Source organism: Medicago sativa, chromosome 3 (genome assembly GCF_051527215.1).
Source record: "Medicago sativa cultivar Bolivia chromosome 3, Bolivia_mono, whole genome shotgun sequence".
Classification (NCBI taxonomy): domain Eukaryota; kingdom Viridiplantae; phylum Streptophyta; class Magnoliopsida; order Fabales; family Fabaceae; genus Medicago; species Medicago sativa.
Window position 1 is genome coordinate 24,210,309 of NC_140751.1, and position 20,264 is coordinate 24,230,572.

At 33.3% G+C, this 20,264-nt stretch overlaps 3 protein-coding genes across 3 annotated transcripts; all 3 read right to left on the reverse strand.

The window, feature by feature from the left end:
- Positions 1 to 1,224: 1,224 nt before the first annotated feature.
- On the reverse strand, positions 1,225 to 2,806 carry LOC146936546 (uncharacterized). Its single transcript, XM_085757703.1, has 2 exons — positions 2,441 to 2,806; positions 1,225 to 1,951 (listed from the first exon to the last, which is right to left on the reverse strand). Exons 1-2 carry the CDS (start codon positions 2,757 to 2,759, stop codon positions 1,245 to 1,247), a joined length of 1,026 nt encoding a protein of 341 aa, XP_085613829.1. The 5' UTR covers positions 2,760 to 2,806; the 3' UTR covers positions 1,225 to 1,244.
- Positions 2,807 to 3,339: 533 nt separating this feature from the next.
- On the reverse strand, positions 3,340 to 4,105 carry LOC146936547 (uncharacterized). The gene is made up of 2 exons (XM_085749239.1): positions 3,665 to 4,105; positions 3,340 to 3,582 (listed from the first exon to the last, which is right to left on the reverse strand). The coding sequence occupies exons 1-2, from the start codon at positions 4,103 to 4,105 to the stop codon at positions 3,340 to 3,342; spliced, it is 684 nt and encodes a 227-aa protein (XP_085605365.1).
- A 6,354-nt stretch (positions 4,106 to 10,459) lies between these two features.
- Positions 10,460 to 12,565, reverse strand: LOC146936548 (uncharacterized). The gene is made up of 3 exons (XM_085757705.1): positions 12,388 to 12,565; positions 11,655 to 11,792; positions 10,460 to 11,166 (listed from the first exon to the last, which is right to left on the reverse strand). Exons 1-3 carry the CDS (start codon positions 12,563 to 12,565, stop codon positions 10,460 to 10,462), a joined length of 1,023 nt encoding a protein of 340 aa, XP_085613831.1.
- Positions 12,566 to 20,264: the final 7,699 nt, after the last annotated feature.

A 20,264-nucleotide genomic window follows, 5' to 3' on the forward strand; every position in this document is an offset into this window, starting at 1 on the left:
ATGGAACATTTGATGGCAGTGTTCATGTCTTGCTTTGCTGAGAGGTTGGGTGGAGGCTCAGCTTCTCAAACAAAAGTGAAATTAAGAGAAGTGTTCACTTTATTCCATAATCAGAGAGGTCTTATTCACCCATCTACACTTCCTTCAATCTCCTTCTCAGTTCCTCCACATTTTTTACTTCTTTATACTTAACGAAGCCAAAACACCGACCCCAACTATCAAACTTGCGAGGAACAAACACCTCTCCTACCTTCCCAAACCTCACAAATAATTTCCACAAATCTGAAACATTGCGCTCCTCAGAAAAATTCATAAAAGAGAACTTTATGGTGATTATCGAGATTGTGAATGTAACCACCACACCGGTGTGTTTCCGGTGCCTTTCTCCGTTTGTCCCACGTAAAGCCAACCCCTCCCACCTCATCCCATAGTTTCTATCTCTAAGTTATCGCTCATCACTATATTGTTTTCGCTACATAAATTGTCTACTATATGATGCTTTATATTTTTTTCATATATCTGTGATGATTGTTTACATGTTTTTCTTGTCTATTTATTTAGAACTCGATCAAGTGAGAAAATGATAATTAAATGCAGGTATTGTCGCTGAATATAGGAGTGATTGATATGGGACGCAGGGTAATATTTTTCCGTTTCTTTTTGTTCATCTCATATGTGGTTATTGTACAAATGCTTGATATCGTGCTCAAGGGGGAGCAAGTCCACTTCAATCTCTTGAATGGTTGAATGCATTAAGAAGGGAATTTTCCTAATATCATAAACATTATCTTGCAAATATTGAATGGGTGAAGCTATTTCCAAGTTTGAAGCAATTATGCATTAAAGGCTCACACTATCTATAATGAATAGGTATAGTTTGTACTTGATTATATCAATTAATTATTTTACTGTGATGATGAGTCACATATGATTGTTATTCACTTGTACACCATTACTTTCATACCTTTTCCTTCAAATAGATGAAATGAGTTTTTCAAATGATAGGTTATATAGTATAAGAATGCAAATTATGATGCACAACATAGGATCGGATTGCTTTTTGTGTCTCTTCTGTGATCTTTTGTGATCTTAAGTATATCAATTTGAAAAATAAGCAATCTTGGAAATAAGAAATGCACAAAATAGATATAACATTTCTGAACATAGTTGTTTACAATTAGTTCCTTCCTAACATAATACATACATTGCAACTAGTTGTTCCCAATGAAAGCCTAAATAACTGTTTAATCGAGAATAATAATTTCTCCTTCTTCCCAATCTCTGTTCAGAAACTTCTCCTCATTCAAATCATTCACTCCCACAATCTCGTCCTTTAGAATCAACCCTACAAATGTCTTCAATGGATTCAACTTGTTGCAATCTTGCAATGAATGACCGCACAGATTCTCCAGCTCGTTATAAGAAAACAAATTATCATCAATAAACGCCGTTCTTTTTATGCTTTGTATCATCAATTTAGCAGCTTCTCTTTGTTTCTTCCTTTCCAAGTTACCTTTATTGCAACCAAACATATTACTTTGTGCATCCAATATGCTATCCACAACATGTTGCTTCTTAACCTTCTTTTCCACGGAATTCGGACTCTTCTTCGCTTCAAATTCAAACTTCCTTTTATTTCTTGCACTACAAGACATTGATCCACAAACTTTTGTGATATTTTCCTTTCCTTTGCTTCTGTGAGATACTTCTGTGATATTTTCTTCTTTGTTGTTTTGTCTCTCAGCTGCCCATCTTTCCTCCAAGGATTTCCACTTCATCTCAAATAGTTCACTTAATTTCATTGCTATTCTTTGAATTGTATGGCTCTTGTAATGCAACTTATTGGCATTGCAAAATATGATCCTAACATCACTTGCAAATTGATCTGTTGTGAGGTATAAACCCTTCTCCAGCTTCAACTTCACGGTTTCAAATTCCATTAATGCTGGACCTGTTTTTAGATTATTCCAAAATCACAATAGCAAGAATTAGCATTGATTCCACATTAATCACATATATTTGGCTACTTTTAATCAAGTCTAGAATTAGCAAGACTTACGAGGGTAATTTAATTTCATATTGTAGTGTGAAATAAAAACTAAAGTTCACAGTACTGAAACTATATATTTATACGGTAAATTCATTTAAAATCAGTTATTTCAGTTAAAACTTGACAAATCAATTTCCCTTAAAAAAAATAAACCTTGAAAATCTTTTTAAAGTAATGAGCAAGACTTACAAGGTTAATTTAATTTCATACTGTATAGAAATAAAAACAGAAATCACAGTATCTAAAACAAAATATGATATATATGGTATATTCTCTTAAAAATCAGTTAATTCAGTTAACACCTTCACAAATCAATTTCCCTTAAAAAACCAAATAAACATTGACACATCAATTTGAACAAATAACAAAGCTTTAAAATACTGAACATACCTGAAATATCATTTGAATCACAACGAGCCAATCTCTTTGAATCCATTGCATCCTTGAAATCTTGTCCATCCGGATTTAACATTAGCCTTTTCAAAGTAACAATACACTGTCGTTTCTTGAAATTATCCATGTTGGTCACACCCATATTATTTCTTGAATGTACCTTTGCATGTATAGAATGGGTTTGTTGAGTCTCCTTCTTGGAATGAGAAACCAAAACATCATTCATTGTGTTGTTGTTATGGAAAGTAGGTAGTGATGTAGCAGAATTTGGTTTGAGTTTCTTGTGAAAAACATCATAGAAAAATTGGTTTGCCATTGTGTTTATGTTGTGTAGTGTAGGTTTCACGCTAATGTGTGATAATACTTTTTTGTTTGGTTTTCCCTCGGACCTTAGGGTTTTATGAATTAAAAGATAATGAAATAAAACTCAATAAAAAAATAGTGATGAAATAATTCTATTGGTGACTTTCTCATGTCTAGGATCAAGATCCAAATACCCTTCTCTCATAAATTCACAGCCATAGATTTCCACTCCTATCAACGGTTTCTATTTTGACATCTTCTCATATTTTCCTAAAAATTCTTCAATATATTGTATTTGAAAATTTAGCTAAAATTTTGGTTGTGTTGTTATTTTATCCCTTTATTTTTCTCGTAACAGCTTATTTACTTAAAATCAAATAGATATACCTACTTGTGAAAGAAAAAAACTAGATATACTTTACATTGAAAACGAGTTGTACCTTACGATCCAAATAAAATCAATTATTCTAAATTCATACCCTAATTTGTAAAAAAAAAAATATCTTTTTTCTCTACACGTTTTAGTATATTTTTTTTGGTTACATGAGAAAAAGTCAAAGCAAAACAAAAAAAAAAAAAAAAAAAAAAGGAGACTATTGGCCGCGAGGATAAGCAACACCCATACTGTCTGCCGTAAGCAATAAACGAAGCTCAGCTGGAGGGTTATGCAAGATCAATAAATCACTCGTAGACCTTGTTCCAAGCTTGGCTAAGAAGTCAGCACACATATTACCCTCTCTGAGAGTAGGACATAGTTGAAAAGTCCAATCTTTAGCCATGTATTTTCTAACAATAGCTATCTCATTTCCATAATTGTGAGTGGAAACATCAACATACTACACTAGGTGAATAGTATGCATAGAATCAGTGTAACGAATTGATGTCTCTCGGGCCTTCTTCCCAACAAATTTGAATCACATGCATTAATGCCATGATTTCAGCATGAAGAATATTTGAGTAGCCAATATTACCATGAAAGCCACACATAAATTGTTCATCGAAGTCTCTAATTAAGCCACCGAATCCTGCCATCCCCGGGTTGGTTTGAGCACTAACATCCACATTAAGAATGTATGAGTCATGATGGCCTTTTTGCCAAGAAATAAGATGAGGTTGAATGCGAGTAATCTCCTTATGCATGCTGCTGAAAGCTTCAGTAACATTATGAGTCATAACCTCGATCTTTGACAGAGTAGCCATTAGAGGCATGTTTATATCATCAAAAACCTTTGCATTTCTAGCACACCAAATACTCCACATGGTATTAGGAATCACAATGCCAAGCTTGTCAACACTATCATGGGACCACATGAATATCGAGCTATCCTCCTCAGGTAAACCGAAACTAGGACCCACCATCAAGTTCCATATACTTTTGCTCGGTTGCAATTAAACAAACAATGAATTAAGGTCTCGGGTTCATTATCACAAATCGGACAAATGGAGTCTAATGGGATACCTCGATGATTCAATATAGTTCGTGTTGGGATCGCAAGATGCATCACTTGCCAAAGGAAGAATTGGATGTTGGCTAGGATTTTAAGTTTCCACACCCAATTCCAAGAATCTCTAGGTAAGAGAGGAACTGTCTCTTCATCATTCAACCAACTATATGTAGATTTTGCCGAGTAGGCACCAGAGGTACAATTATTCCAAATCCAGTTATCAGTGACATCATCCACTAGGTGAGCCGTCGTTTCCAAAATCTTACTTCTGACAACTTGAGGCTGCATAGTATAAACATTTTGTAGGTTACCTCCATCCCTGGTAATAATATCTCGAATTTGAAGATCAATATCTTGAATTTGAACAAACGGCACAAGATGACATAAGGGATCTTTTAGCAACCAAGGTTCTTACCACATACTAGTGGTACCATTTCCAATTTTGAAATGAAATCCATCCTCCAATACTTTAAGTGCTTTATTACAATGGCATTCCAAATAGGAGAGCCCTTGCTATTTCTCGTAAGGAAAATATTAGATCCCTGAAGATACCTTGCTGAAAGAATTTGAGACCATAAATGATTACTAGTTTTAAACATACCCCACACAAGTTTACCAAGTAACGCAATGTTTTGTTTCCTCGCAATTCTCACTCCAAGACCCCCATGTTTTGTTTCCTCGCAATTCTCACTCCAAGACCCCCATAGACAGATAATAAATATTCATTTATTTATCCAATAAAAATAATAATATTCACTTATTTATCAATAAAAAATATTCACTTAGTCCACAATTCGACTTACCAGGGTTTTTTTTAAATTTTTTTGGTACAATTTACCAGGGTAATTTAATTTCATATTGTAGAGAAATAAAAAACCAAAGTTCATAATACCGATAACATCCTTCAAAAAAAATAATACCGATAACATATATTTATATATGGTAAATTCTAGACTGATACTACTCACACCACAAAATATCTAAGTTACAACCAAAAATTATCAATATATCCTTTGATTTAGTTCACGTGTTCACACACATTAGTTGTATATCCATAGTTTACTTAGTTTATGTAAATTGAGTTTACATAAGTTTTTTTTTTTGGTTACATGAGATAAGAAAGAGAAAAAAAACAAAAGAAAAAAGAAGCAAAGAAAAACTACGTCCTAATAAAGGACACTCCCATAGCATCAGCTAGTAAGGCTGAGGATAGACATGGTAATGGTTGATGTACCATCACAAGAGTCTCTGATTGATTAGCACCTATTTTTGCAAGTATATCCGCGCAAGAGTTTAATTATGTGGGCAAATATCATAACAATAATTATGTTAGCTATTTATCAATTGTGTGCCTTAGTTGATAAGTGATCAAATTAAGTAATAAGGCTATTAGATTTGTAATTGGATAATTAATTAAATATTTAATTAGTTAATATGGACTCAATGATTGGATGTCCGGATGGCCCATTAACGGAATAATGGGAAACCCTAATGGCCATCCAATATAAAAGAGGCTATGGTACCCAATACACTGTACACAGCGAACTCTCTCTTCTTCTCCCCATCTGAAGAGAACTTGAGGCATAAAGGTATCGGTTGAGGAAGAACCAAATCAGCCGCCGCTAACGTTCTTGTTTGTTTCAGATCACCTCTCTGTTTACCGTTGACATTGAGAGGGTTGCCATAAAGCTTTATCCAAGTATTCCTAATGCCCTAATTGTTAATATCCTTGATAAATCAAACATGTCGTAGATCTGTTCATATTCATGTTCAATGTTTTGTCTTGCTTCCGCTATTGATTCATAATTTTATGAAATCTCTTTTTATTAAGACCTAAATTTCCAACAAGTGGTATCAGAGCGGTCTTCATGTTTGATTTATTGGGATTAACCCTAAATTATACTATTTGAAATTCTTTCGATCCAAATTTGTGTGTAAATAATTTGCTGCGATCGATGATTGTTTGATGGATTCTTTCGGCTTTATTTGGTTTTGTTTCTCACGATATTTATGCAATTCATATGTTGATCAGCACGTGAACTACTTTTTTTTTTCTTTGGTTTTACACTATTTTTGTTGAATCAAATTATTTTGATAAAACGGTGTGCTGTTTTGGTTCCGAGATGAACACCTATAATGATACTTTGTTTTTGGGTTTTGGTTTTCATATATGAAACTTTAGTGTATAAGGTCAATAATAGACCATAGTACTTTTACATTCTTTCAAATTTTCACTATATTTTTAAGGTGTCATCATCAAAAGAAAAGGGGAAATAGTAATGTTTATCATGTTATGTAATTAAGAGCATTACTAATTTAAGTTTTTTCTCTTTGTTGAAATTTGAGACGCCAATGAAATTGTGTAAAATATTGGAACCGAAAGGAAATAGTTGTGTCTATGCATTATTGTTATTTTGGCAATTCATGAGCACATATATGGCTTATTGTTTTCTGACTTTGATAACTTGACATGATCTAAGGATTTGCATATGGTTTTCAAATTGATCAGTATAATCGATTCTCTTTATATAGATATATACAAGAATATTTGGATTCTGATCAAATTTAAACAATTGTTTAAATTTTGGTTTTCTTATTTTTCAATCAAATCTTTCGGTTTAACTTATTCATAAAGTTTGTTGCATTGTTATATCTATTCGGTCTTTCAATTGTTCTTTCAAAACCAATACTTGTTTAAAGACTTATAAATGTTATTCTATGGTCCTGCACACTTGAACAAATATTAGCACATCCAATTGAACTTTTAATACCTTGTTATCATCAAAACTTAAGCTGCCAATGTTAAACACATTTTGTTCCAACAATCTCTCCCTTTTTGATGATGACAAACACTAATATTAATAGTCAATTGTTGTAAATCTAATTAGCAAGTTGACTTTAGGGTCTGAGGTTTGTAAGCTCCCCCTAAGTCTAATAGCCCTTAAGGTGAGGCTGTAAGCTCCCCATGAGTTCTATTCAAGTTAATTAAATTCATTTTAAACATAAAAATGTCACTCAGAAATAATTCACATGAAATCCAAAGACTAAGAGATGAGAAGAAGGTTCTCCTAAATTAATTTTAATCTTAATTTAGTGGACTCAGAGCCTAAATGTTATATGTCTTACTCCTCCTTTTGTCATCAACAAAAAGACTAAAAATTAAGGAAAAGAGTAAGAAAAAAATGGATTAAAAACATGAAAGTTTCTAAAGATATCAGAGCAAGAACATATCAGATGCAACATAACAAACAAAAATATTGTATCAGAGACAAACTAACAGAAGCATATCTGAAATATCATAAATAAAGAAAACAACAGAATTAGGGTGTGGAATTAGGGTTGTTGTTGCTTCATCATTTCAAGAAGAGTAGCAATCCCACTCTTAATCTCTGATTGCTCAGCCATGGTTTCCACAAGTTGTTTCTGCAATCTCATCTCAAGCTTTTTTGTCCTCTTGATTTGAGCTTCTTGAATAGCTATATGTTGCTTCTGCTCTTCCTTAACTTCTTCCAGTTTTATTCTAAGGTCTTCAGATACCATTTTCTGCTCAAATAAATCTTCCTGAAGTTTCTCAATCTCTTCAGGGTCTTCCATGTTCAGACTCTTCAGAACAGCTTTCTGTGGCTTAATAAGCATCTGAGTGATCCAAGAAGTGTCTAAACCTGATCTGACAGCTTCAGGAATCTTCTTTGAGTAATCAATGTAGTGTGGAGAGTCTGATAGTTGTTTCATTGATCTCTTGACTTCCACAGCTTCCATACTCTCAATTACTTCATCTAACCACTTCTTCAGAGCCTGGTTCAGAGCTTGAACAGACAATCTTTGAAGATCATCAAGTACTTTATTCACTACTTCCTTGAGATTGTTCTATTTATCTTTTTAGGTCTCAAGGTGAATAGCTTGATTCCCACCTGAGAGATTAACGACCACGTCATCACCGTTAACGCCCCAAATGGACGTAGGGACTAATTTGATTGAAATATGACAAATTCGGGGACGTTTTTGTTTGATTCGTGAAAATCCAAGGACAAATTTAGTTATTCACTCATTAACAAAAACATGAAGTATAAAAAATGCAGAAAAGCAAAAAAGGAAAGTGAAAGAAAAATAATATTATTACTAATAAGAGCAAGTTACATACATGATTCGATCAATAGTTACTAAGGATTTTTATATCCTAGGTAAACGGATGTGCAATCTAGTTGGCAAATTTTCATGAATGACACGTGCTTTTCTTAAGAAAATCTACTACTATCATAAGAAAATGGAAAATGTTATTTCTCTAGAAAAATAGTATCAAGAATTTTTAAAGACACAACTGACAAGTTTTAATTGCATGATTTATTTGTTCACTTCCTATTTTTCTGTCATACCTCCTTGAATTGTGGCAAATAGTGCATTATGATTGGCTGCTCTTTATTCTTGATGTTATTTTTCTAGAGATATATCATTGCTTTAAGAAAATCTACTACTATAATTTTTTTTAGCAGGTTTCAGTTAGTCTCGATATTTTGTATTTTTCTTTTCGGTTTTAGTATGTGATAATAGAATTTTTTTTTTTTATAATCCAACTATAATTTGTTTATATTGGTTTTCATCCACCTATAATAGATTTTTTTTTTTTACTTCTCAGTATTTTAATTTGTTTTAAAAATTTGGTGTTGGTTGGGTTCAATTCTTGATACCACTCTTCATTTTCAATCTCTTGAAGACATTTGGACTATCTGTAACAAATCATGGTCCCCTTGGCGCAAACTTGTCATCAAATCTGCTATATTTCATCTGATAAATGTTATTTGGTTTTCCAGGAACCAAATAAGATTCAATGGGGAGATATGCAATTAACTCAATCATAGCCAATGTTAATTTGTCAGGAAACAATACTACTTTAGCCTTCTATTAGAGACTTTACAATTGTTAAGAAGTTCAATGTCAAAATTCACCCTCCCAAAGCTCCTTCCTTCAAATAAGTAATTTGAAGTCCTCCTTATGTTAATTGGGTCAATTGTAATACAGATGGAGCATTTGATGGCAGTGTTTCATCATGTAGAGGTATATTTAGGAACAATGATGCAGTGTTCATGTCTTGCTTTGCTGAGAGGTATATTTAGGGTCAGCTTATCATGCTGAGCTATTTGCTGCCCTTAGATCGAGAGTTGTGATCAGAAATATACCCAGTGGTCCCATTCAGCACCCCCCCCCCCCCCCCCCCCCAAAAAAAAAGTTTCTATCTCTAAATTATCTCTCATCACTCTATTGTTTTTGGTACATAAATTGTCTACTATATGATGCTTTGTATACATCTGTGATGATTGTTTACACGTTTTCCTTGTCTATTTATTTAGAACTCGATCAAGTGAGAAATGATAATTAAATGCAAGTATTGTCGCTGAATATAGGAGTGATTGATATGGGACGCAGGGGGTGCGGTTATGGTGCATAAAGATATTTCCTTATGCACCCTGCATAAATCCAGAAATGGTTTTGGAGTACAACTCACAGAAGCCATTTCCACAGTAAAATAGTTTTGGAGTACAACATACTATAATTTTATGCAGGGTGCTGGAAACCATTAAGTACATCTAATGGTTTTGGAGTACAACTCACAAAAACCATTTCTGGATTTATGCAGGGTGCATAAAGATTTTCCTTATGCACCATAACTTTTTGTTCATTTCATATGTGGTTATTGTACAAATGTAAATTAATACTGAGGTGTGGAAGCTTGATATCATGCTCAAGGGGGAGCAAGTCCACTTCAATCTCTTGAATGGTTGAATGCAGTAAGAGGGGAATTTTCCTAATATCAGAAACATTATCTTGCAAATGAATGGGTGAAGCTATTTCAAAGTTTGAAGCAATTATGCATTAAAGGCTCACACTATCTACAATGAATAGGTATAGTTTGTACTTGGTTATATCAATTAATTATTTTACTGTGATGAGTCACATATGATTGTTATTCACTTGTACACCATTACTTTCATACCTTTTACTTCAAATAGATGAAATGTGTTTTTCAAATGATGGGTTATATAGTATAAGAATGCAAACTATGATGCACAAAATAGGATCGCATTGCTTTTTGTGTCTCTTCTGTGATCTTTTGTGATCTTAAGTATATCAATTTGAAAAATAAGCAATCTTGGAAATAAGAAATGCACAAAATAGATATAATATTTCTGAACATAGTTGTTTACAATTAGTTCCTTCCTAACATATACATACATTGCAACTAGCTCTTCCCAATGAAAGCCTAAATAACTGTTTAATCAAGAATGATAATTTCTCCTTCTTCCCAATCTCTATTAAGAAACTTTTCCTCATTCAAATCATTCACTCCCATAATCTCATCCTTTAGAACCAACCCTACAAATATCTTCAATGGATTCAACTTGTTGCAATCTTGCAATGAATGACCGCACAGATTCTCCAGCTCGTTATAAGAAAACAAATTATCATCAATAAACGCCGTTCTTTTTGTGCTTTGTATCATCAATTTAGCAGCTTCTCTTTGTTTCTTCCTTTCCAAGTTACCTTTATTGCAACCAAACATATTACTTTGTGCATCCAATATGCTATCCACAACATGTTGCTTCTTAACCTTCTTTTCCACGGAATTCGGACTCTTCTTCTCTTCAAATTCAAACTTCCTTTTATTTCTTGCACTACAAGACATTGATCCACAAACTTTTGTGATATTTTCCTTTCCTTTGCTTCTGTGAGATACTTCTGTGATATTTTCTTCTTTGTTGTTTTGTCTCTCAGCTGCCCATCTTTCCTCCAAGGATTTCCACTTCATCTCAAATAGTTCACTTAATTTCATTGCTATTCTTTGAATTGTATGGCTCTTGTAATGCAACTTATTGGCATTGCAAAATATGATCCTAACATCACTTGCAAATTGATCTGTTGTGAGGTATAAACCCTTCTCCAGCTTCAACTTCACGGTTTCAAATTCCATTAATGCTGGACCTGTTTTTAGATTATTCCAAAATCACAATAGCAAGAATTAGCATTGATTCCACATTAATCACATATATTTGGCTACTTTTAATCAAGTCTAGAATTAGCAAGACTTACGAGGGTAATTTAATTTCATATTGTAGTGTGAAATAAAAACTAAAGTTCACAGTACTGAAACTATATATTTATACGGTAAATTCATTTAAAATCAGTTATTTCAGTTAAAACTTGACAAATCAATTTCCCTTAAAAAAATAAACCTTGAAAATCTTTTTAAAGTAATGAGCAAGACTTACAAGGTTAATTTAATTTCATACTGTATAGAAATAAAAACAGAAATCACAGTATCTAAAACAAAATATGATATATATGGTATATTCTCTTAAAAATCAGTTAATTCAGTTAACACCTTCACAAATCAATTTCCCTTAAAAAACCAAATAAACATTGACACATCAATTTGAACAAATAACAAAGCTTTAAAATACTGAACATACCTGAAATATCATTTGAATCACAACGAGCTAATCTCTTTGAATTCATTGCATCCTTGAAATCTTGTCCATCCGGATTTAACATTAGCCTTTTCAAAGTAATAATACACTGTCGTTTCTTGAAATTATCCATGTTTGTCACTATTAGACTATATGTATATATGTCCACATTCCCGCTCTAGCGCAGAGGCCGAGTATCGCGGTGTTGCCAATGTCGTCGCTGAGTCCTGCTGGCTTCGAAATCTGCTACTCGAACTTCACTGCCCCATTTCAAAGGCAACTGTGGTCTATTGCGACAACGTAAGTGCCATATACCTCTCGGGAAACCCCGTTAATCATCAACGTACCAAACATATCGAGATGGATATTCACTTTGTTCGAGAAAAGGTTGCACTGGGTCAAGTTCATGTTCTACATGTGCCTACGCGATACCAATATGCAGACATCTTTACTAAAGGCCTTCCAAAACCGTTGTTCGACGACTTTCGTTCCAGCCTCAGCATCCATCCTCCTCCTGCTTCGACTGAGGGGGTGTATTAGACTATATGTATATATGTCCACATTCATTATAATAATTAGCCTTCATTGTAATAATTAGCTTGATATTATTCATAATTAGTGTGATACTATGCAAAAGTCTTAGGCTAGGAAATCAGGAAACTAGTGATGTTGTACAGATATATATTGACCCTAAGGGGAAGGAAATGGGTAAGGAATTATTCTCCAATAGTCACACCCATATTACTTCTTGAATGTACCTTTGCATGTATAGAATGGGTTTGTTGAGTCTCCTTGTTGGAATGAGAAACCAAAACATCATTGATTGTGTTGTTGTTATGGAAAGTGTGTAGTGATGTAACAGACTTTGGTTTGAGTTTCTTGTGAAAAACATCATAGAAAAATTGGTTTGCCATTGTGTTCGTGTTGTGTAGTGTAGGTTTCACGCTAATGTGTGATAATACTTTTTTGTTTGGTTTTCCCTCGGACCTTAGGGTTTTATGAATTAAAAGATAATGAAATAAAACTCAATAAAAAAATAGTGATGAAATAATTCTATTGGTGACTTTCTCATGTCTAGGATCAAGATCCAAATACCCTTCTCTCATAAATTCACAGCCGTAGATTTCCACTCCTATCAACGGTTTCTATTTTGACATCTTCTCATATTTTCCTAAAAATTCTTCAATATATTGTATTTGAAAATTTAGCTAAAATTTTGGTTGTGTTGTTATTTTATCCCTTTATTTTTCTCGTAACAGCTTATTTACTTAAAATCAAATAGATATACCTACTTGTGAAAGAAAAAAACTAGATATACTTTACATTGAAAACGAGTTGTACCTTACGATCCAAATAAAATCAATTATTCTAAATTCATACCCTAATTTGTAAAAAAAAAAATATCTTTTTTCTCTACACGTTTTAGTATATTTTTTTTGGTTACATGAGAAAAAGTCAAAGCAAAACAAAAAAAAAAAAAAAAAAAGGAGACTATTGGCCGCGAGGATAAGCAACACCCATACTGTCTGCCGTAAGCAATAAACGAAGCTCAGCTGGAGGGTTATGCAAGATCAATAAATCACTCGTAGACCTTGTTCCAAGCTTGGCTAAGAAGTCAGCACACATATTACCCTCTCTGAGAGTGTGACATAGTTGAAAAGTCCAATCTTTAGCCATGTATTTTCTAACAATAGCTATCTCATTTCCATAATTGTGAGTGGAAACATCAACATACTACACTAGGTGAATAGTATGCATAGAATCAGTGTAACGAATAATGTCTCTCGGGCCTTCTTCCCAACAAATTTGAATCACATGCATTAATGCCATGATTTCAGCATGAAGAATATTTGAGTAGCCAATATTACCATGAAAGCCACACATAAATTGTTCATCGAAGTCTCTAATTAAGCCACCGAATCCTGTCATCCCCGGGTTGGTTTGAGCACTAACATCCACATTAAGAATGTATGAGTCATGATGGCCTTTTTGCCAAGAAATAAGATGAGGTTGAATGCGAGTAATCTCCTTATGCATGCTGCTGAAAGCTTCAGTAACATTATGAGTCATAACCTCGATCTTTGACAGAGTAGCCATTAGAGGCATGTTTATATCATCAAAAACCTTTGCATTTCTAGCACACCAAATACTCCACATGGTATTAGGAATCACAATGCCAAGCTTGTCAACACTATCATGGGACCACATGAATATCGAGCTATCCTCCTCAGGTAAACCGAAACTAGGACCCACCATCAAGTTCCATATACTTTTGCTCGGTTGCAATTAAACAAACAATGAATTAAGGTCTCGGGTTCATTATCACAAATCGGACAAATGGAGTCTAATGGGATACCTCGATGATTCAATATAGTTCGTGTTGGGATCGCAAGATGCATCACTTGCCAAAGGAAGAATTGGATGTTGGCTAGGATTTTAAGTTTCCACACCCAATTCCAAGAATCTCTAGGTAAGAGAGGAACTGTCTCTTCATCATTCAACCAACTATATGTAGATTTTGCCGAGTAGGCACCAGAGGTACAATTATTCCAAATCCAGTTATCAGTGACATCATCCACTAGGTGAGCCGTCGTTTCCAAAATCTTACTTCTGACAACTTGAGGCTGCATAGTATAAACATTTTGTAGGTTACCTCCATCCCTGGTAATAATATCTCGAATTTGAAGATCAATATCTTGAATTTGAACAAACGGCACAAGATGACATAAGGGATCTTTTAGCAACCAAGGTTCTTACCACATACTAGTGGTACCATTTCCAATTTTGAAATGAAATCCATCCTCCAATACTTTAAGTGCTTTATTACAATGGCATTCCAAATAGGAGAGCCCTTGCTATTTCTCGTAAGGAAAATATTAGATCCCTGAAGATACCTTGCTGAAAGAATTTGAGACCATAAATGATTACTAGTTTTAAACATACCCCACACAAGTTTACCAAGTAACGCAATGTTTTGTTTCCTCGCAATTCTCACTCCAAGACCCCCATGTTTTGTTTCCTCGCAATTCTCACTCCAAGACCCCCATAGACAGATAATAAATATTCATTTATTTATCCAATAAAAATAATAATATTCACTTATTTATCAATAAAAAATATTCACTTAGTCCACAATTCGACTTACCAGGGTTTTTTTTAAATTTTTTTGGTACAATTTACCAGGGTAATTTAATTTCATATTGTAGAGAAATAAAAAACCAAAGTTCATAATACCGATAACATCCTTCAAAAAAAATAATACCGATAACATATATTTATATATGGTAAATTCTAGACTGATACTACTCACACCACAAAATATCTAAGTTACAACCAAAAATTATCAATATATCCTTTGATTTAGTTCACGTGTTCACACACATTAGTTGTATATCCATAGTTTACTTAGTTTATGTAAATTGAGTTTACATAAGTTTTTTTTTTTGGTTACATGAGATAAGAAAGAGAAAAAAAACAAAAGAAAAAAGAAGCAAAGAAAAACTACGTCCTAATAAAGGACACTCCCATAGCATCAGCTAGTAAGGCTGAGGATAGACATGGTAATGGTTGATGTACCATCACAAGAGTCTCTGATTGATTAGCACCTATTTTTGCAAGTATATCCGCGCAAGAGTTTAATTATGTGGGCAAATATCATAACAATAATTATGTTAGCTATTTATCAATTGTGTGCCTTAGTTGATAAGTGATCAAATTAAGTAATAAGGCTATTAGATTTGTAATTGGATAATTAATTAAATATTTAATTAGTTAATATGGACTCAATGATTGGATGTCCGGATGGCCCATTAACGGAATAATGGGAAACCCTAATGGCCATCCAATATAAAAGAGGCTATGGTACCCAATACACTGTACACAGCGAACTCTCTCTTCTTCTCCCCATCTGAAGAGAACTTGAGGCATAAAGGTATCGGTTGAGGAAGAACCAAATCAGCCGCCGCTAACGTTCTTGTTTGTTTCAGATCACCTCTCTGTTTACCGTTGACATTGAGAGGGTTGCCATAAAGCTTTATCCAAGTATTCCTAATGCCCTAATTGTTAATATCCTTGATAAATCAAACATGTCGTAGATCCGTTCATATTCATGTTCAATGTTTTGTCTTGCTTCCGCTATTGATTCATAATTTTATGAAATCTCTTTTTATTAAGACCTAAATTTCCAACAAGTGGTATCAGAGCGGTCTTCATGTTTGATTTATTGGGATTAACCCTAAATTATACTATTTGAAATTCTTTCGATCCAAATTTGTGTGTAAATAATTTGCTGCGATCGATGATTGTTTGATGGATTCTTTCGGCTTTATTTGGTTTTGTTTCTCACGATATTTATGCAATTCATATGTTGATCAGCACGTGAACTACTTTTTTTTTTCTTTGGTTTTACACTATTTTTGTTGAATCAAATTATTTTGATAAAACGGTGTGCTGTTTTGGTTCCGAGATGAACACCTATAATGATACTTTGTTTTTGGGTTTTGGTTTTCATATATGAAACTTTAGTGTATAAGGTCAATAATAGACCATAGTACTTTTACATTCTTTCAAATTTTCACTATATTTTTAAGGTGTCATCATCAAAAGAAAAGGGGAAATAGTAATGTTTATCATGTTATGTAATTAAGAGCATTACTAATTTAAGTTTTTTCTCTTTGTTGAAATTTGAGACGCCAATGAAATTGTGTAAAATATTGGAACCGAAAGGAAATAGTTGTGTCTATGCATTATTGTTATTTTGGCAATTCATGAGCACATATATGGCTTATTGTTTTCTGACTTTGATAACTTGACATGATCTAAGGATTTGCATATGGTTTTCAAATTGATCAGTATAATCGATTCTCTTTATATAGATATATACAAGAATATTTGGATTCTGATCAAATTTAAACAATTGTTTAAATTTTGGTTTTCTTATTTTTCAATCAAATCTTTCGGTTTAACTTATTCATAAAGTTTGTTGCATTGTTATATCTATTCGGTCTTTCAATTGTTCTTTCAAAACCAATACTTGTTTAAAGACTTATAAATGTTATTCTATGGTCCTGCACACTTGAACAAATATTAGCACATCCAATTGAACTTTTAATACCTTGTTATCATCAAAACTTAAGCTGCCAATGTTAAACACATTTTGTTCCAACAATCTCTCCCTTTTTGATGATGACAAACACTAATATTAATAGTCAATTGTTGTAAATCTAATTAGCAAGTTGACTTTAGGGTCTGAGGTTTGTAAGCTCCCCCTAAGTCTAATAGCCCTTAAGGTGAGGCTGTAAGCTCCCCATGAGTTCTATTCAAGTTAATTAAATTCATTTTAAACATAAAAATGTCACTCAGAAATAATTCACATGAAATCCAAAGACTAAGAGATGAGAAGAAGGTTCTCCTAAATTAATTTTAATCTTAATTTAGTGGACTCAGAGCCTAAATGTTATATGTCTTACTCCTCCTTTTGTCATCAACAAAAAGACTAAAAATTAAGGAAAAGAGTAAGAAAAAAATGGATTAAAAACATGAAAGTTTCTAAAGATATCAGAGCAAGAACATATCAGATGCAACATAACAAACAAAAATATTGTATCAGAGACAAACTAACAGAAGCATATCTGAAATATCATAAATAAAGAAAACAACAGAATTAGGGTGTGGAATTAGGGTTGTTGTTGCTTCATCATTTCAAGAAGAGTAGCAATCCCACTCTTAATCTCTGATTGCTCAGCCATGGTTTCCACAAGTTGTTTCTGCAATCTCATCTCAAGCTTTTTTGTCCTCTTGATTTGAGCTTCTTGAATAGCTATATGTTGCTTCTGCTCTTCCTTAACTTCTTCCAGTTTTATTCTAAGGTCTTCAGATACCATTTTCTGCTCAAATAAATCTTCCTGAAGTTTCTCAATCTCTTCAGGGTCTTCCATGTTCAGACTCTTCAGAACAGCTTTCTGTGGCTTAATAAGCATCTGAGTGATCCAAGAAGTGTCTAAACCTGATCTGACAGCTTCAGGAATCTTCTTTGAGTAATCAATGTAGTGTGGAGAGTCTGATAGTTGTTTCATTGATCTCTTGACTTCCACAGCTTCCATACTCTCAATTACTTCATCTAACCACTTCTTCAGAGCCTGGTTCAGAGCTTGAACAGACAATCTTTGAAGATCATCAAGTACTTTATTCACTACTTCCTTGAGATTGTTCTATTTATCTTTTTAGGTCTCAAGGTGAATAGCTTGATTCCCACCTGAGAGATTAACGACCACGTCATCACCGTTAACGCCCCAAATGGACGTAGGGACTAATTTGATTGAAATATGACAAATTCGGGGACGTTTTTGTTTGATTCGTGAAAATCCAAGGACAAATTTAGTTATTCACTCATTAACAAAAACATGAAGTATAAAAAATGCAGAAAAGCAAAAAAGGAAAGTGAAAGAAAAATAATATTATTACTAATAAGAGCAAGTTACATACATGATTCGATCAATAGTTACTAAGGATTTTTATATCCTAGGTAAACGGATGTGCAATCTAGTTGGCAAATTTTCATGAATGACACGTGCTTTTCTTAAGAAAATCTACTACTATCATAAGAAAATGGAAAATGTTATTTCTCTAGAAAAATAGTATCAAGAATTTTTAAAGACACAACTGACAAGTTTTAATTGCATGATTTATTTGTTCACTTCCTATTTTTCTGTCATACCTCCTTGAATTGTGGCAAATAGTGCATTATGATTGGCTGCTCTTTATTCTTGATGTTATTTTTCTAGAGATATATCATTGCTTTAAGAAAATCTACTACTATAATTTTTTTTAGCAGGTTTCAGTTAGTCTCGATATTTTGTATTTTTCTTTTCGGTTTTAGTATGTGATAATAGAATTTTTTTTTTTTATAATCCAACTATAATTTGTTTATATTGGTTTTCATCCACCTATAATAGATTTTTTTTTTTACTTCTCAGTATTTTAATTTGTTTTAAAAATTTGGTGTTGGTTGGGTTCAATTCTTGATACCACTCTTCATTTTCAATCTCTTGAAGACATTTGGACTATCTGTAACAAATCATGGTCCCCTTGGCGCAAACTTGTCATCAAATCTGCTATATTTCATCTGATAAATGTTATTTGGTTTTCCAGGAACCAAATAAGATTCAATGGGGAGATATGCAATTAACTCAATCATAGCCAATGTTAATTTGTCAGGAAACAATACTACTTTAGCCTTCTATTAGAGACTTTACAATTGTTAAGAAGTTCAATGTCAAAATTCACCCTCCCAAAGCTCCTTCCTTCAAATAAGTAATTTGAAGTCCTCCTTATGTTAATTGGGTCAATTGTAATACAGATGGAGCATTTGATGGCAGTGTTTCATCATGTAGAGGTATATTTAGGAACAATGATGCAGTGTTCATGTCTTGCTTTGCTGAGAGGTATATTTAGGGTCAGCTTATCATGCTGAGCTATTTGCTGCCCTTAGATCGAGAGTTGTGATCAGAAATATACCCAGTGGTCCCATTCAGCACCCCCCCCCCCCCCCCCCCCCCCCCAAAAAAAAAGTTTCTATCTCTAAATTATCTCTCATCACTCTATTGTTTTTGGTACATAAATTGTCTACTATATGATGCTTTGTATACATCTGTGATGATTGTTTACACGTTTTCCTTGTCTATTTATTTAGAACTCGATCAAGTGAGAAATGATAATTAAATGCAAGTATTGTCGCTGAATATAGGAGTGATTGATATGGGACGCAGGGGGTGCGGTTATGGTGCATAAAGATATTTCCTTATGCACCCTGCATAAATCCAGAAATGGTTTTGGAGTACAACTCACAGAAGCCATTTCCACAGTAAAATAGTTTTGGAGTACAACATACTATAATTTTATGCAGGGTGCTGGAAACCATTAAGTACATCTAATGGTTTTGGAGTACAACTCACAAAATCCATTTCTGGATTTATGCAGGGTGCATAAAGATTTTCCTTATGCACCATAACTTTTTGTTCATTTCATATGTGGTTATTGTACAAATGTAAATTAATACTGAGGTGTGGAAGCTTGATATCATGCTCAAGGGGGAGCAAGTCCACTTCAATCTCTTGAATGGTTGAATGCAGTAAGAGGGGAATTTTCCTAATATCAGAAACATTATCTTGCAAATGAATGGGTGAAGCTATTTCAAAGTTTGAAGCAATTATGCATTAAAGGCTCACACTATCTACAATGAATAGGTATAGTTTGTACTTGGTTATATCAATTAATTATTTTACTGTGATGAGTCACATATGATTGTTATTCACTTGTACACCATTACTTTCATACCTTTTACTTCAAATAGATGAAATGTGTTTTTCAAATGATGGGTTATATAGTATAAGAATGCAAACTATGATGCACAAAATAGGATCGCATTGCTTTTTGTGTCTCTTCTGTGATCTTTTGTGATCTTAAGTATATCAATTTGAAAAATAAGCAATCTTGGAAATAAGAAATGCACAAAATAGATATAATATTTCTGAACATAGTTGTTTACAATTAGTTCCTTCCTAACATATACATACATTGCAACTAGCTCTTCCCAATGAAAGCCTAAATAACTGT